At 32.9% G+C, this 18849-nt stretch overlaps 1 protein-coding gene and 1 long non-coding RNA gene across 4 annotated transcripts in view; one reads left to right on the forward strand and one right to left on the reverse strand.

Annotated features, from left to right (window-relative positions):
• Positions 1-2139: 2139 nt before the first annotated feature.
• The window catches only part of LOC133867251 (uncharacterized), a 90460-nt gene continuing 73750 nt past the window's right edge, over positions 2140-18849 (reverse strand). For 2 of the 3 annotated variants that reach the window (XR_009900013.1, XR_009900015.1), the window contains exons 3-4: positions 5049-5178; positions 2140-3261 (exon numbers count right to left, since the gene is read on the reverse strand). This is a non-coding gene — a long non-coding RNA (uncharacterized LOC133867251). Of the gene's footprint in view, positions 3278-5048; positions 5179-18849 lie in introns of all 3 variants that reach the window. The other variant, XR_009900014.1, reaches the window with a different exon arrangement.
• Positions 2430-6532, forward strand: LOC133867249 (cysteine-rich receptor-like protein kinase 4). The gene is made up of 7 exons (XM_062303971.1): positions 2430-3495; positions 4274-4405; positions 4568-4746; positions 4954-5164; positions 5458-5695; positions 5781-5931; positions 6060-6532. Exons 1-7 carry the CDS (start codon positions 2430-2432, stop codon positions 6366-6368), a joined length of 2286 nt encoding a protein of 761 aa, XP_062159955.1. The 3' UTR covers positions 6369-6532.

Consider the following 18849-nt stretch of genomic DNA (forward strand, 5'->3'; position numbering starts at 1 on the left):
TTGTTAACCCAACTCTACTTCTGAAGATCCCCGAATTTTATTATCTGATTGCTGGAGTCCAACGGCATTCGTCAGAATTCGGCAACCATAGCTAGAATCCGATGTTGCCGGATTCTGTCCAAACTAGCGGAATCTGACCAATATAGCTAGATTTCGGGCATTTTGTTTGGCTGGAATTTGAAAATTTCTGCTAGAATCTGGCGACTTTGCCTGATTCCGATAGACAAGATTCCGGTTAAATTGGCCAGAATCCAGCGACGATTGCCTGATTCCATTTTACGCTATTAGTGATTTTTTTCGTATAAACCGAACGCTGAAAAATATTTTCAAATAAATAATATTTTCAAAAAAATAATTTCGTAAAAAATATTTTACGATAAATACATTTTGCGTCGAAACAAACAAAACATAACTTTAATATCACGTTACAAACCAAAAAAAAAAAAAAAAAAATCATGAAAAAACAGTAAAATAGTAAACCATAATTGAATTAATCAGTAATTTTGTGTGACCTACAGCTGTCTACAGTACTTTAGCTTGTAGTTCGCTGACTTTGACATTGAGGGCAATCCTAATTCCTAACACAGTCTACATAAAAAGTGTGTCAAGTCGTTATGAATTTATTGAGCAATAGAAAATGGTCAATGACAATTTAAGTCACATAAACGTATGGACAAAACATGCATGTGTTTGAAAATTGGTATGAATTACATATATATATTCAAAATCGGGATAAGAGGGCCGTGGCCCTAGTCTCCTCTAGATCTCAAACAAGAGAGTAAAGAAAATTTGAAAGAATTAGTTAATAAAATAGAAAAAAAATCGTGTTTGTTGGAATGAATAGCCTTAGCAATAACAAAATCCCATGACTATTCCAATTATTGAAAACACTCAAGAGAATTCCATCTAGTGGCTAATTAAGAGGATATAAATGTAATAAAAAAATTAAAAAATTGCATTCATATCATTCAAAATGACATAGATGTAATTTTTTTTTATTATATTTATGTCTTTTCAAATGGACATCAGATAAATGCTAAAGAAATTGTATCATTTCTCTTCAAAAAAAATGTGTTAAGTCATTATGAAATTATTGAGGCATAGAAAAGAAAATAGTCATTGACAATTTAAGTCACATAAACGCACAGACGAAACTGTGTGCTTTTAAATCGCCATGACCTTAATTTTCGTGAGAGTGACAAGGTTTGTCCTCATCCTACCAAATATATATATATATATATATATATATATATATATATATATGTACCTTTCCAATCTCTGTTTTGTTTTGAAATCCGCGGGTGCAGTACTCATTGATAGAAGAAATATTTTACAATGGACTTTTTCAGCAAAAGTGGCAACGAGCCCACCTCCTTCCACATGTTCCGACTAATATATATATATATATATATATATATATATATATATGAAAATAATAAAAAAATAATAATTACATAATTCCTACACAACCATCGCCCACATGGAGTGGATCCATATGATAGTAAGCCCCACCCCATATGAGTGATACAAATTGTGTAATTGCTATTTTTCTATTACTATATATATATATATATAATATTTAGTGCAATCGAAAATGATGGTTAACGTAAATTATTTTTATTTTGACTGTAAAAACTTCTTTAATTTTTAAAAAACGATTTACGGTTTTAAAAATTATAAATCATTTTTTGAATTTAAACTTTTTAGTCTTCCAGGCACGTTTGTGGGAATCCGCCACTGCTGGGCATTAAAGTTTATAGGTAGCTTGAATCTACCGTCAAAAGTCCCCGAATTTTGGTATACGATTGCCGGATTCCGCTTAGGATTCCAACAAAACTGGCCAAAATCTAGCACTGGTCTACTAGAATCCGACAACGTTCCGCACCGCCGCCGGATTTCGCGCAACCAAATTTCGGCAAAATTGGCCGAAATCTAGATAATACAGTCAGAATCCTGACAAAATTTCGCCATCGGTGATTTTTTCATACAAGACAAATGCCAAAAAATATTTTTAGGAAAATCATTTTTTTCTAAAGAATAATTTCATGAAAAATATTTTACGATGAAAAACATTTTAGATCGAAAAAAAAAAAAAAAAAAAAAAAAAAAAAAAAAAAAAAAAAAAACCAGATTAGAATATTAAGACATTGAAATTTGTTTTGGAAGTAAAGTATTTTGGTAAAATTTTGGCCCTGTTTTCAGTTCTCTTCGATTTCGTAATTGGTTGAAAACGTTGGCCATGTTTATCTTTTCGTTCGTACTTTGTTAGACAAAAAGCTAATTACACACCGGCCAATTAATATTACCTCTCCTCTCTTCAACCGCCTCAGAATATACGAGATCCTTAGAAAATTAATCCACCTCCTCTCCACCACTTCCATGGCAAGCTGTTGCTTACTTCAGAATCGAAGTATAGCTTAATTTGCTCCATGATGTCCAAAATTATCATTCTTCTTTTCCATATCTTTCTTTCTTTACACTTGAAGCCTTCAACTGCACAAACTTGGATCAAAGCAGGTTACTGGTACTCCGGCAGCGAGTTCCCGATTTCAGACATAAACTCAGCCCTCTTTAGTCACCTTATTTGCGCTTTTGCTGGTCTAAACTCTTCGTCATACGAGCTCTCTGCCTCATCCTCCTTCTCTACCTTCAAGAACACTGTTAAACAAAAGAACCCATCAATCACCACCCTCCTTTCTATTGGCGGTGGAAGCGCAGACTATGCAGTCCTTTCAATGATGGTCAGCAAGGCTTCCTATAGAAAATCTTTCATTGACTCTTCAATAAAGATGGCAAGGCTTTACGGCTTCCAAGGCCTAGACCTTTGTTGGGTTTCAGCAAACACAAGCTCTGACATGACCAATATGGGGTTACTCTTTAAGGAGTGGCATGCCGCTGCAAATTCCGAGGCAAAAAACTCTAGCCAGACAGAATTGATCTTGACTGCTGCTGTTCAATACTCACCGGATGTGGATAACGCTTCTTTCCCGGTGGAATCCATAAGGGATAACTTGAATTGGGTTCATGTCATGGCTTATGACTACCATATGCCTCAGGGGTCAAGCTTTATAGGTGCTCTTGCAGCCTTATATGACCCATCAAGCGAGGCTAGCACGGATTATGGCATTGGTGCATGGATTGGTAGGGGCTTGTCCGCTGGAAAGTTGGTCTTGGGCTTGCCTTTCTATGGCTACGCGTGGACGCTAAAGAATCCCGAAGACAATGCTATTGGTGCACCGGCTACAGGTCCAGCCATTACACCTGAAGGAGACATGAGCTATAAGGATATCAAGGCTTACATTAAGAGAAATGGGGCTGTAGTAAGATACAATGCTACATATGTAGTGAAATTCTTCACAGTTGGATCGGCCTGGGTTGGCTTTGATGATGTTGAGGTGGTCAAAATTAAGGTTTCTTATGCCAAGCAGAAGAAACTACTCGGTTACTTTGTGTGGCAAGTCCCTTATGATGACAATTGGGAGCTTTCTCTAGCAGGTAAGAAATGCAGCAGACTTGATAATCTATTTGATGTTCTCTCCACAATGTTAAAATAATAATTTTAAAATGTTAATCTAATTGCCCATGTATTTAAAGAATTCGAATATGTTAACATGACTCAAATGATCATCTTAGCCCAAAATAATCAAGAAATAATATCCCATTTTATTTAACCCAGGAATAAATATTTCAATGTTAGGCTAATGGCAAGTTCTTGCTAATGCTAGTCAAGATTTCAATGGCCTTTCCTGTTCGATTATACATATAATCTTTTTCTTTTTCTTTTTTTCCCTGTTTGGGTTGTGTTTGACTATAATAAATTTAGGTCAAATGAGAAACTTTATTAGGGGAAACACCTACATGAGCTGAGCAGAATTCCTTACAATTGGGATCCTTGTTATTACCCTGCTCCTGCTCCCTCCTCTTTGAGTAGGGGTCTATGAGAGGGGGGCAGAGGGCCCTGCTCGACCTACAATTTCCCCTGCCCCTCCTCTGCGGGCAAGGGATTATAGGGGATCCATATCCCGACATGAGCTCATTGTCTTTTGTTTTATGTTTCTCCTGATTTGTTGGCCTTAAGGAAACTGACTTTTCATGATAAGACATGACATTAATTTTTATGGAAGATTATCTGGCATTACTTCAATAAACTAAACTAAACTATATGAACATCCAAATATTTCAGCAATGAAAGTATTAGAAGTCTGACAGTGATATTGTTTTAAGATCTTTTCTGACATATTCCTCTAATAAATTTGTTCATGAGAATTATCAGCTCAAGAGGAAGGAAATAATGGAAAACACAAGGGGCGATTATTAGTGATCGTTTTGACTACAACTGCTACCACTGTTCTCCTACTAGGCCTTGTAATCTGTTGCTTAAGGAGGAGAATGCTCAAATTAAAAGGTGAATTTTTTATACTACATGTACTCACCATCTATACTTGGAAGTTAATTAGTTACTATTAACCATCATGATTGAGGAACTGACACTTTTGGGCATGTTCTCTCCTCCCTCTCTTTTTTTTTTTTTTTTTTTTTTTTTTTTTTTTTTTTTCTGTTAATATAGGAATGGTTGTTACATCTAAAGAATCAGAGTTCAAAATTAATCATATGGCAGCTGCAGGAGATTTTAATGGCAACGTTCCTAATCTGCAAGTCTTTATTTTAGCTGACATTGAGGTAGCTACAAATAGACTTTCAATTGAAAATAAACTTGGAGAGGGAGGTTATGGTCCCGTTTACAAGGTAAACTTCTATTAAACTACATATATTGTGGCATTGCCCCATCATCATTACAAGTGCTTCAAGTTTTAGACTAAATAAATTGGCAGGAGCATAACTCTATCTATAACCACTCCCGTGCTAATTTTGGCAGCAGGAGTAGAAAATGCCTTGCAGTATCTTAATGATGGAAGGATACCAATTAATCATGGGTGTTTATTCATTTATCAGGGTGTATTACCAAATGGACAAGAAATAGCAGTGAAAAAGCTTTCAAAAACATCTATGCAAGGGTTTGAGGAGTTTAAGAATGAGGTTATTCTTACTGCAAAACTGCAACATGTAAATCTTGTTCGACTTTTGGGATTTTGTATTGAGAGGGATGAACAAATGCTGATCTACGAGTACATGCCAAACAAAAGCTTGGACTTCTACCTCTTTGGTCTGATATCTTTCCTGCAATTCAATTACAGTAAATAAGAGAACGTTAAATGCAATAGCATGTGAGCTCTTACATCTTTTGCATAGAAGGCTGCAAGCTAATAATTCCTGATGTTGACACTAGTGCCAAATACCCTTTAAGTTTAAACAAAGGCAAGGTCATCCCAGTTCAAGCGTATAGTGATACTGGCAATAGGTGTCTTTATAAATTTTTGGGCATTTTTTCATATCGTATTCCTTTATTAGCACCATGATAATTTAATGACTGACTTTTCACAATGCAATTTGACATAGACCCTATCAGACGGTATCTATTGGATTGGAGAAAACGCATTGACATCATTGAAGGGATTACTCAGGGGCTTCTATATCTTCAAGAATACTCGAGAATGACAATTATTCACCGAGACTTGAAAGCAAGCAACATTTTATTAGATGACGGGATGAAACCCAAGATCTCTGACTTTGGTATGGCTAGAATTTTCAAGAAAGATGATCATGAAGCAAACACATGTCGGATTGTTGGAACATAGTAAGTACTTTGCTTAAAAAGCTTTATAACTTAAGCTTTCTTGTTAGTTAGATGATTAATTTTGATGTTAAAAAATCTATTGCAGCGGTTATGTTCCTCCTGAGTATGTTAGAAAAGGTGTGTACTCCATGAAATCTGATGTTTATAGCTTTGGAGTTCTACTTCTACTAATCATTAGTGGCAAGAGGACTGCTTGTTATTATGGTTTGGATGAGAACCTGAACATTCTAGAATATGTAAGTAACTTTAGTAAACATTGCTAAGGCAACCGTGGATCAAAATCTTACACTTCTTTTCTTTTGCTGAGTACCTATGCACATTTCTGTTTTCCCAGTGTTGGATGCTTAATACTCTATAATTTCAGGCATATGAGCTGTGGAACGAAGGCAAAGGCATGGAATTTATGGATTCTACTCTGGATGACACACTTTCATCGTGCAAATTAATTAGATGCATGCAAATAGCTCTTTTATGCGTCCAGGAAAAAGCTAGTGACAGGCCATCTATGCTAGCAGTTTCTTCAATGCTAAAAAATGAAACTGCAGCTCTAACAACTCCAAAAAAGCCAGCTTTTTCAAGGAAAACAGATGAAGAGGAGGAAAATAAATCCACATTGCAGCCAGAAATTTGTTCTGATAATGATGCAACAATCTCCGAACTGGTAGCACGATGACTGTGGAGGACTTGTGAAACATATATAGTTAATTGGGTTTTTTTTAAAAAAAAAAAAAAAAATCCCATTTTCCCCCATTTTTTCTCTTAGACGTAGTGTATATGGTCAGTTGGTCATTCACAATCAATCTATTATTATCATTGTAGCTACACTCGTATTTTCATAATCCACTAATAATGTACTTCTTCAAGATGTCATGGCCCTCGTGGGACTCCCATTTTTTCTATACTTCACAGCAAAACTCCATTTTTTTTTGACACATTTGCCTTAACCATAAACCACTTGATTTGCTCAAGCAAGGATTACAATATCCAATGGTAATTCACGGTTTAGTCCCTATTCAAACCAGGAAAATAAACCAAACAATTGATACAAAATTAAAAAACTAAACCAAACCCATAATTCATATTATTGTAGGGCAAGAACGTTTTCTGCTAACATTTTATACAGGAAAAAATTCAATGGTTTGAAGTTCACCAAAAAGCCTTCCAACTACAAAATTCACAACCCAACCACTCCCCAAACTGAAAATAATCACAGAAAGCACAACTATAGGAAATCTTTCAAACAAATTAGATATATTGTATATATACCTGCTTGGCTGCTTGACCCAGTCATCAAAACCCTTAGCAGCCTCCCTAGTCTGCTCTCCGAGCTTATACAGCGACTTAGAAACATGGGTCTCCTTGGTGAGCTTCTGTTTCTATCGTTTTCTTGCTTCTCAGATCATATAAGCCCATCCCCAGTCCTTGAACCACAGGGAGCAAAGCAGGCGTCAAAGAACAAAGCTTGGAGCTAAATCCTGAAGCGAAAGATAAAACCTTTGGACTGGTCGGCAATGAATGCACAAAACTGCGAAATTAAATCTCCCTCACTCCAAAGCAGACACTCCCTCCATCTCTCTGTCTTCGCGCTCCGGAAAAGAAAACAAGGAAAGCATCGTCGCGTTCCCGAATGATTTTGAAAAACGAATCGTTTTTCAATTTCTTTTTAGTAATTGCAACGACGTCGGTTAAGCTTGTTACGACGACTTCATTTTCTACAAACCTACCAAAATGAGTTAAATGACGATCTATTTGGTTGGATGACGGTAATAACCGACGTAATAAGTCCCGATTTTTGGATGTAACATTTTTTTCAAGTCTTTCATAATATATATATATAATTTTCATATTTGGCTTGCAACCCAACTCAATTCAACCCGATTGGTTACCCTTATCAATTTTTTTTTTTCAACCATCTAAGAGGTAATTTTTTTCTTGTAAATCAAGGTGTGAACTAACAAAAAAAAAAGTAATGTTAAAAGTACAACCCCTTTAGCTAGAGTTCTTTTTACATTTTGCTAAAACGTGTTGAAACTACATCACACACTAAAAAAAATTACCCTCTAATCACATATGGTGACATATATAAACTATTAAATTCAAAGTATGACAAACAAAAATTATGGGTTAAAGTGAAATACTACAAAAAGAAAAATGTTAGACTTATAACCCTTTTACAATTCTCTTACCATTTGCTGATACATGTGTCAGCATGTGGTTGAAAAGTGTTAAATTTTTTTAGTGATTGATTTTAAATCATATTTTAACATGTGTCAACAAATTATAAAAAAGTTATAAAATGGTTAAACCTCTAGTATTTTTACTCTTTCAAAAAAAAAAAAAAACAAACCTTTTGGGGGAATAATTTTGTACTACTTGTCCATTTAAAGATATTTTGCTTCGTTTATTTGGGCGTAAAATATTTTCTGTATTTTTCGGTGTTTGGTGCAACCGATAAAAAATGATATTCAAAGAAAATCATTTTCAGTTTGACTGTAAAAGTTTATTTAATTTTTGAAAAACGATCAGTGTTCTGGGATTTAAATTCTTTATTCTTGCACGTACGTTTATGGAAATCCGCTACTGTCGGACATTGGAGTTTATTGGTAGTTCGAATCTACCGCCGAAGGGCTCTGAATTTTGGTATCCGATTGCCGAATTCCGTTTTTCGTCGTTGATATTTTTTCGTGTGAGCCAAACACCAGAAAATATTTTTAGAGAAATCATTTCTTTTAAAAAATAATTTTGTTGAAAATATTTTACGTCAAAACAAATAAAGCATTAATGTAATTGAAAATCATTATTGGAGATAAACCAAACATCATGATCCTTCCTGGCCACCTTGTTGCGAACAAAGTGAAAATTAATACCTATGTTTAAGAAGTGTGTTAATTTGGTGAATGGGTCAAAAATGGTTTTGGAGTACTACTTTGGGTATTGTTGGGAATTGGGCTGACAGGGCAGCCCAACTTATCAAAGTCTTAAAGTTGACCCACAAATTTAAAACCCATTCATGGGCCCAAAGAATCTACTCCAATTGCAACGGAATAAAATCAAAGAAAAATGCTAGAATTATAACGAGTGCACTTTTAGTGCATATATCACTACCCTAAATCAAATCCCACAATATGATCATATGCATTCCTAGTTCAAAGGAAGGGGGAATCCCCATACTTGACATCATCAACTAAAAACATTTAAACCAAAAATCTCAAGTAGTAGTGTTTTAGGACCGTTTCTCGATCTCTATGCGCAACTACATGTAGGGTGAACGTTTTCCGGCCAATTAATTTGTTTTCTCTCAAAATATTATGAAACATTTCACATTAAAAAATGTTGATAGTTTTAATAAAATCCTCAATTCTCCAGCCTTGCCGAGAATAGAGCAACTTCCTTAATTGATTCAACCAAAAAAAGAAAACTTCAATCCTTAATTTATCTAGCATGGAAATCAATTATATTGAAATTCGCATTGCTTCAACTAATTTCATGATCACTTAATTACTAGATATGCGAATTAAATTAACAGGAAAAACAAAAAACTTGGGTCCTTAATTTCATGATCGATCCTCTTTTGCACTGAATCAGAGGATACGATTGGAGTTGTTCCACGTGCTTTAGCACATGAATCTCCAATATTTTCTTCCTGCCGCGTGGTTGAGCACGCTACTAAAGTAATACCCACAGCCTAAGTGCCTCTCTACGCAGAAAAATCAAAGAGGGAGAGAGAGAGTTTTAGCTGCATTTTCTGGTGCTAGTTGTTTTGCGTCGTTTTTTCACATTCACACACACACCGAACTGTGCGACCAACCATCTCTTTTTACACACTAAACATCGATATATATTCAAGTGTGTTGTTAATGCTGTGGAGTAACGTTCAACTGCATATAACAGCGACATATATCGATGTTTCAACCAAAAGCATCATGCGATTGAAGGGAGGAAGATGTTTCAACATCTTCAGTAATTTGTTATGCATCATCATCAAATATTGCCTCTTGCACGTGATGCACATGTCGTGGATTTGCCATTAATCTTTATTAACATGCATGTACTCTATGAGTTTGAAGTTTCAAATCCACCATCTTATACGTAATTTGCATTCGCAACATATATTATCATGAATGAAGTAATTAAGAAATAATAGACACAATTTAACTTCAAAACACAATTTATAAACATTAAATAATTTAATAATTTAATTTAAAAAGTTTTATCTCGAATGACATGCATGAATGAAGTAATTAAGAACAGAATCAATTAACCATCTTCCTGCCATGTCTGTTGAATTTAAATAGACAAAGACAACATAATATTATATTGCATGCTTGGTGTCCCAGAAAATGCACATGGTTGCTAGTTGTAGACAACATAATGGTTTTTTATTATGGCTGACACATGTTATAATTTGATTGGTACTGACGGTATCAACAACAAGCTCTCTCACTACAAAATACTCTGATCTTTTCTTCCTCTGACTTCACAAGGTGCGAGCTGTACATGTGGCATTGGGATGGTACTCTTTGGTATACAATTACTTTATGCTAAATTTGTGCTAATGTTGGGTGATTTTCCGACATCCAATTGGCTGAATGCATTACAAAAAAAAGCTAGTTAGTGATGTGCTAGTTAGTGTCTCGCGTTTTTCCTAAACAACACTAACTAGCATCGTTTAAGAGATGAAACGACATCACTGTAAACAGTGACATCTTTTCATTTGTGAACGACATCTTTATTGGCGTCGTTTCTGTTGAAACAACGTCACCATATGGTTGAAACATGTAATTTGTTGATACTAAATTTATGCTAACATTGCTAAGTTACCAACTTAAAGCAGACGTTACAATAATGATGATGATCATTAATTGCAGTAATTGGAATGGGGAAAAGTTACTTGGTATAATTTTGAGATTATTTTTTTAGTGACATTAATTAGTTTGTTAGACTCATTCACTCCTCTATGAATGTATTAATTGAACAATCAAAAGATTGTGCGGACATAGATTATCATGCAGTTGAAGGGAGCTAAGCAAGACGTCTGAACATCGACATATAGTAATGAAGCATTAATATTGTAAATAGCATGGACTTTTGCTATATCGTTCACACGACAGTCCATATCGATCACCTAATATAAGCATATGTTACGTACGTTGTAATTTATTGTTTCCACACAAGAGTCCTGAATTATCATTTATGAAGAGGATCCTATTCCATCATTTTTATAATGCATATGATCATGAAATTATAAGCCTAATTAATGCATGCCATGCACATCGATCTCCAGCTGGCAATGCCCCACAAGTTATAAATCGCCGTGCTTGTAGAATATATCTTATATATTGACATGTTTCTAGCTATGGGTTTGAAAAGTTACTCGGTATATTATTTTTGAGATTTCTTTTATTAATTAGTGTGACATAATTTTATTTTATTTTTTTTTTTAATTTTTCTTTCTATTCAGTAAGGGAATGGGAAAAGGGGAAATTATAACAAAAGAAAACAAACAAAAGGTGGGGCAACCCTTACAATAGCTTGAACAACCAGAAACAGTGTAATAAAAACTTTAGAACTATTGAAAATTGGCCAAATAAATGACTCGACCCATAAGGAGAATTGGAGTGGCTCCACAAGGGAATAAATTATCTGACTCATAAAAATCTGCAATTCATTTTTTGTCTGAGGAGCGGATACTGCAGAAGATTAAATGGGCAGTTAGATGCCATGAAATGGGGAAATGAAAGTTTACAAGGACACTGGGTAATGAGAGTAGTCTTTGCCGTAAAACGGGGCCTTGATTACCAAGTTTTGTTTAAGTCTTTGTTTGGTTTGGCTATTGTTGTTAGGAGGTTGTTAGTCTTTTTGAGGCTTTGAAAGCTGTTTGAAAGTCAATTTATATGCTGGTTTTGCAGATCGATTAATTTGTAAACTGTTTCATTTTGCGGTTATAAATGAATTTTATTATTAAAAAGAAAAAGAAAAAACAACAACAACTACTACTACTACTGTAGAAAGCGAAAAATTGCTTTGAATAATGGACATAATTAATTAAGTTCCCAATTACCATTGTATTATATGGACTTTCATTGCATTATACATCGTTCTATTCTCTCTCTCTCTCTCTTTTTTTTTTTTTTTTTTTTTTTTTTTTTTTTTCTTTTTAAAGATCTCCCATATAAATGTAAAAGTTTTCGATCTCTTATAATCTTATTCTTTCTTTGCCATTTTTAATTATCTTATTGGCTCTCCATTTATCTTTCCATCAAACTCCAATTACATTTAAAAAAGATTGTTGGGGTTACCATCACGCTCATTCAATCATATTGGATAGATCGATTGTTGGTAAATTCCTTATTGTTTAATTGATTTAGAACCTTTTTTTGGTTTTTTTTTTTTTTTTATTATTATTTTTATAACAAAATTCATACTTTATTGATAAAATCAATTATCAATGATCAATGATTAAAAAAAAAAAAAGGGGGGGGGGGGGGGGGGGGCTACTTAATTGCTCCCTTATTACAATACTATAGATACAATTTGAAATTTTTTCAATCTAAGCTTTATCTATGACAACATACTTAATTGCCTCCCTAATTAATTCATGAGCAACTGAATTTCATTCCTATTCACATGCTCAATTCTCCATGACCGTAAGTGACACAAATCCTCTTTGATTTAAACCCTGTTTGTTGGAATTAAAATCAATATATAATACCTTACCAATAATTTGAATAGGCATAATTTTTAGATTATTCTATCAGTGTGACATTAGTTTCCTACTATATATTGCACTTATTCATTCATACCCATGTATATATTGAAAAATCAAAAGCTTGTGCAGACATACATTATCATGCATTAATGGAAATATTATGGACTTTTGCTATATCGTCCACACAAGAGTCCATATCGATCATTAATTACAATATAATCACAATACGAAAAGGCACTATAATTTATTGTTCCAACACGAGTCCATGTCGATCACTAATGTGCTAAAAATAGCAATATTACCTCCACAATAATCAAAAGTAGTTTGTCATTTTAAATAGTTTTAGGGCGGCTAAAATTGGTAAAAAGGACAAAACTATCTAGTAATTTCATACTTGGATGCATATATGTTCAATAGCTATGCAAAAATTTTACTAACAATAATGGTTAATAAAAGGTTTGTTTAAAAAGAACTCAAACTTAATATATGAATGGTTTTAAGATGGCTAAATATATGACAAATAGCATTTTATAACTATTTTTATATTGTTTAATGTTGATTTAATTCGATCTACCCAACCGTTACCTAATATTGTTATTTGTCACCCTCTTATTCTCACGATAGAAGCAGAATAGTCAAGGAGCTGTTCCTTTCATTTTGTAAATGATATGGACTGTTGTGTGGAAAATACAACAAAAGTCCATAACATTTACAATGCTTCTGAAAAATATTAGTCAAACTCCGAATAATACCTAGAACGAGGGTTGAATAAGTGTATGCCAATATAATGAGAAATTAAAAATTGAATCAACCACAAACAAACAATCACCAAAAAAATAATAAATCAATTAGCACAGATATTTGGTGATGAAGTAGTAACCTTTTGAACAACTCTTTAAAATTAAAACCACTCCGAGGCAGTCAAACTCAAGAAATCATATTGAAGAATCTGTGAATTACAAAATGTTAATACTTACAAAACATTTGCAGTCGTCACACTCTTGAATTACAACAAGTGATCCACTTGTCTGCTTCTCTCCTAGAACCTCTGGAGAGTTCTTCTTTTTTATCTCCTTAACTGGAACTTTGGTTGATTTCAATTGTTCAAGGTTGATGGTTAAACAATAATCAAAACTCAGAGAGAGATATAACGTTAACATTCCAGGTATAAAACCTTCTATTAGCACACTGAATTCTAGAGTAGAATCCTTAATAAATTCGTGTCTAGAAGTCCGTTTAAATGAGTTCAAGAAAACCTAGTTCTAGTTGGAATAGGATTTCAGCAAAATTCGCCCAAATTTTCTGTCTTATAGTGCGGGGCGAGTTTGGTATAGTAAACGTCTGAATTAGGAAAATCTTATTTTGGAGAGATTTGTTTTATTTTGAGTTGGCTTTCGAATTCCTCTTATTTCACCTTAATGCAATACTTGAGACAAAATTTATAGTTAAAACATTGAGACATGCTCAATCTGGAATTGACAAATCTGATTTTAACTCAACTTAATTAAATTTTTTTGATTTGCTCATTCCCTTGATTGATTAGACTTAATCAAACCATATCTTATAGGTCTTCCAATTCAAGTTGGATTAAGCCCACTTATCATAAAGGAATGACTATTTTAAGGTTAGCTATTTCATTTCACATTATTCAATTTTCAATAAAATTATTTATTTTCCTAATGCAATAGCCATTTCGCATATCAAACATAACCTAAATATATTAATGCTTGCATCTGACGTTTAGTGTAAAAAGAGATGGCTGGTCACAACGTTTGGTCACTTTGGTTTGTGTATATGTGTGAAAAATGTCGCAAATTAAACAACATGAGAAAATGCAATTAAAACTCTCTCTCTCTCTCTCTCTCTCTCTCTCTCTCTCCCTCTCCCTCTATGAGTTTTCTGTGTGGCGAGGCATTATTTAAACTGTAAGAATGATGAGTATCATTCTAGTAGTGTGCTCTACCACCTGATAAAATGTATTGAAGATTTATGAGCAAAAGCACGTGGAACAACTCTAGTCATATCTTGATTCAATGGGACGTTTAGATGTTTAATTTTTTGAAATCTAAATTTAACTATAATTTATGGTATGAATTTCGAGGTAAAATAAAGTTGAAAAAGATGTTTGGATGGTTTGACATCCTGAGAAAAAATTAAAAAAAGTTAGATAAAATTTGATTTATTTTTGAAAATTGCTAATACTAATAAATACCAATAGATTTCTTCCCTATGGTGATGATTGAGTTGATCGAATTAAACCAACATTGAACAACAAAGTCATAAAAAAGAAAAATAAAGAAAAATAATTCTTTTAAGTTTTTAATTTGTTTGATTTTTTAGTTTGATTTTTTTTTTATTAAGAGTGACGCGTGTCTTCATTTTATTGGAGCTGACGTGGCACATTAATGAAATTCGTCAAGTGTTTTGATGGAATTTAACTGCAAGAAGTGATTTATTTTTTTTGGCATACCCAATGGACCTCTGAGTTCATTTTTATGCCACATAGAGCTAATTCTAAATCAGGTAAGCTATAAGGACTAATTTTGCATTTTTCCCTTCACATTATATAGAAGACATACTTCAATTTTAAATATATGTAACCCAAGTTAAAGACCCGATTCAATTTATATATGCCACTTGTTACAATTTTAAATATACCGCTTATCGCAATTCTAAGTTATACTCTTAAAGGCTTATGTTATTATATATAAATACATGTTATGATATGAAATATTGTTTAAAAATTTGACGCGTCATAATTTTAACCTTCCACTTGTCAATTTTTTAAATAGTCAATAGGCTAGTGATTATGTGATTATATATGCTAAACTATAATTTTAATTTTAATTTTTAAAATTTAAAATTTTATTTTATTTTTGCGAAAATGGCTTAGAAAAGAATATAAAAAAAATAAAAATAAAAAAATAAAAACAGAAAAAAGAAAAAGAAAATAAATATTACAGAAAAATTTATAAAATTCAAATAATTGTTGATTTATGCCCTATAAATGCTATTTGTCACCCTTCTATGCCCCGACCCCATGGGAATAGGATGCTCTCCATTTAAAATGAGATGGAGAGTATATAGGGGTTTACACACGGATGTGTTTATTTGTAATAACCGCAGCCACAACCGCATCCACAAAATATAGATATCAGTTTTAGATATCTGCATCCCAGCTGTTGTTGCGATTATTAAATGTAGTTATTATCCGCTATCTACATATTAGGTAATGAGCCTTTTGGGTCTTTTTTGAGTCTCTATTAGAGACTATTTTAAACGATTTTGAAAATACTTTAGATAGATTTTTAGTATTTTGAGCTTGTTTTAACATTTTTTAAAGCCCTAATAATTTGAAAACATATTTATTTCATATTACTTTTGTCTTTTTGTGTAAGTGTTACATGAGGAAGCAACACAACTAACCAAACCAATGTAAACAAAACCTATACCCAATCCAAAATGAAGTCTTTTTGGTGAATTTATAAAATATAAAATATATATTTTATATAAAGGGTACGTGGATAACCACATACATGTACCCTAAAACTGCTATCCACATCCGCATATGCGAATATGAATTTTGGTTAACTGTATCCACATGTGTGGATAGTGATCGAAGACGGGCAGTTAATATCCGCCAGCGTGTACACTCCTAATGGACAGGAACTAGTTTCTTACAAAATAAGGGGCAAAATTGTCAAAAAAAATTTGACAATTTTGCCCCTTATTTTGTAAGGAATCCACCCATCTCTATTTCATTTTAATTGGAGACAATCCTTCTCCAATCTCATGTGACGTGGTTCCCACGACATTTAGTGTGATAAAGAATAAAAATTAGAAACCATACAAGGAAGATTGCATGGGGCCGGGGAATAGAAAGGGAATAATAAGAGGGCGACAAATTGAATTACTATCCACGAGATGCACGCTAGTACTATAATATATTGTTTCATCAGGGCCCCATATCATTTGTTATGCATCATCATCATCAAATGCCTGTTGTACGTGATGCACACGTCGTGGAATGGCGAAATTAAGGATGATTAGGTAAGTCAGCCACAGATTAATACAGTCTTTATTCCCTTAAATAAATAAATAAAAATACAATCTTTATTGACATCCTACTGATCTATGAGTTTTAATTTTTAAAGTTCAAATGCACCATCTTATACCTAATTTGCATTCGTAGCATATATTATCATCTAAGAAATAATAACATGCATGTATTTACTCACACACATGAATAAAAAGTATAAATACATCACAAATTAGGCACCTGAAGAATATATATATATATATATATATATGAAAAAAATATAGAACGTACATGGGATCAACTGAGTGACAAAGTAGCCCCTTAAAGGAATAATAACTTTACCTATATACTGTTAATGGTAGGACTTTAATAAATAAACTAGTTTGTTTGACAACTCGCTCGATATCTGCTAATTTAAATTCAATCCAAACTTGATTCGTGGCTGTAGGAACTCGCTCATGATTATAGAAATTCGTTCGATTATTACGTGACATGCATATACTTGATTCGCTTGAAGAAATTAACTCAATAAATTATATACACATGGTTAATATTAAATTGAAGCAATGTAAAACACTTAAGATCGTAACATTATAATATCAATATTAATGATGAAGAGCTTGTAGAGGTTAGTTCTTTGTCGTATGATAAAAAATCTGACCAAAATTGGGATACTCATCATATGCTTAATTGATGACAGTCCAAGGAGTGAATATCTTAGTTGGGTTTTGAGAAAGTTAATTTTGTTAATTTTCTTAGGGTTGAAAATTTTCTATCAAGTTTTCCTAGTAAAAATTTTGATGTTGGTTTCGACTTGTTGGAGAAAAAAAATGATTTTTAGTTGGTAAGAAATAATTGATCATTTTTCGGATCAATAATTTTATGAAGAGTGAGTTTGAGAGAATAAATAAAGGTTGTGTGAAAATTGAGTTATCTCAAATTGGTGCGAAGAATTTCAGAACTATTATTAAGAGTCAGGTTGGGATTAGTTGCAAGATATTTCTATTCTGATATCGATCAATTTGTTTTGCTATCAAAAAGGATGAGATGAATGAGGTTAATTGGACATCCAAAATAGATTGAGGCAATTAATTAATTAGACAACATTACGGTTGGATATAACGATAGCTTGAGACAACTTTACGGTCGTTGTCCCTGAAAATAAACATGGTAGTTGTCGACTTAATTAAATATAGGAAAAGTATACATAACCACTTCAAACTACAATCTCATTGTCAATGTCCCTCCCAAACTACCAATTGTGTTAATCTCTCCCCCTAAACTATCAAAAAAAAAAATGTCAATGTCCCTCCTAATGACAAAAATACCCTTAATAAATTATTAAAATTTTAAAAAACTAAAAAAATTATTTTAAAAAATGTAAAATAACAAAAAGCTATTTCTAGTTTTTAGATTTTTAGTTTTTTTATTTTTTTATTTATTTTTTTAATTTATAAGTATATGTTTGTCTTATTGAAAAAAAGATATAGTCATTTTTGTTTTTTTTGCTGGTTTTAGGGGGGACGTTGATATGTTTTGATAGTTTAAAGGGGGTATTGACACAATAAGTAGGACTGTAGTAGTGCTATAACAGTGAGATAATAGTGTGCCTTATAGAAAGAATAAGAAAAAAAATTTCATTCGAAAAAGAAAAAATAGAGAAAAAAAAAAGATGTATTGTAGAGTTCACTGGGAGGAAACCCCCTGATCTGTTCTTCGTGATTCTGTTACATTTGTCACTCATCAATTCGATGTTCATTATGTTTTTTTTTCCAAATATTCCTAATTAACCCTAAACACTAGCTAATTAAACCCTAAGATATAAGATTATATTTAATACTTTTGGTGACCTGCAAATTAAATTCCTTTTGACAAGTCTACGGTGCTACCATTTTAATTTTCTTGGACACCAACCATTATGAATGCAACAGTTGTGACTCGTGGCATGAAAAGGAACGCGATCTTCGAGCTCAGCTCGCTAAATTACTGTTAACTTCCCGTAGCTTCATTCCATCCCATTAGTTTGTGATGTATATTTTCATGATATATATCTCATATATATATATATATATATATATATATATTCTTGAGGTGCTTAATTTGTGATGTACTAGTTAATACTTTTTCTTCATGCATGTGTGTACGTAAGTAAATTCATATATACTTTTTTTTTTTTCAATAAAAAAAATAAATAAATAAAATTGACATGCAATTCCACTACGTGTGCATCGATCACGTGCAAGAGGCATTTGATGATGATGCATAATAAATGCTATGGGCTCTTGTGTTTACTCTGGAAGTGCATTTCATAATCATATTGTAAATGATATGGACTATTGTGTGGGTCATACAACAAAAGTCCTTAACATTTGCAAGTCTTCATTATCGAAGATGTTGAAACATCTT

The sequence above is a fragment of the Alnus glutinosa genome, chromosome 4 (assembly GCF_958979055.1).
Source record: "Alnus glutinosa chromosome 4, dhAlnGlut1.1, whole genome shotgun sequence".
NCBI lineage: Eukaryota > Viridiplantae > Streptophyta > Magnoliopsida > Fagales > Betulaceae > Alnus > Alnus glutinosa.

Bases quoted from the DNA above. Each gene is read 5' to 3' on its own strand.
- LOC133867249 (XM_062303971.1), top strand. From the start codon at position 2,430: ATGATGTCCAAAATTATCATTCTTCTTTTCCATATCTTTCTTTCTTTA. The intron at 4,747-4,953 runs GTAAACTTCTAT...TTCATTTATCAG, and splicing joins GTTATGGTCCCGTTTACAAG to GGTGTATTACCAAATGGACA. The intron at 5,696-5,780 runs GTAAGTACTTTG...AATCTATTGCAG, and splicing joins TGTCGGATTGTTGGAACATA to CGGTTATGTTCCTCCTGAGT.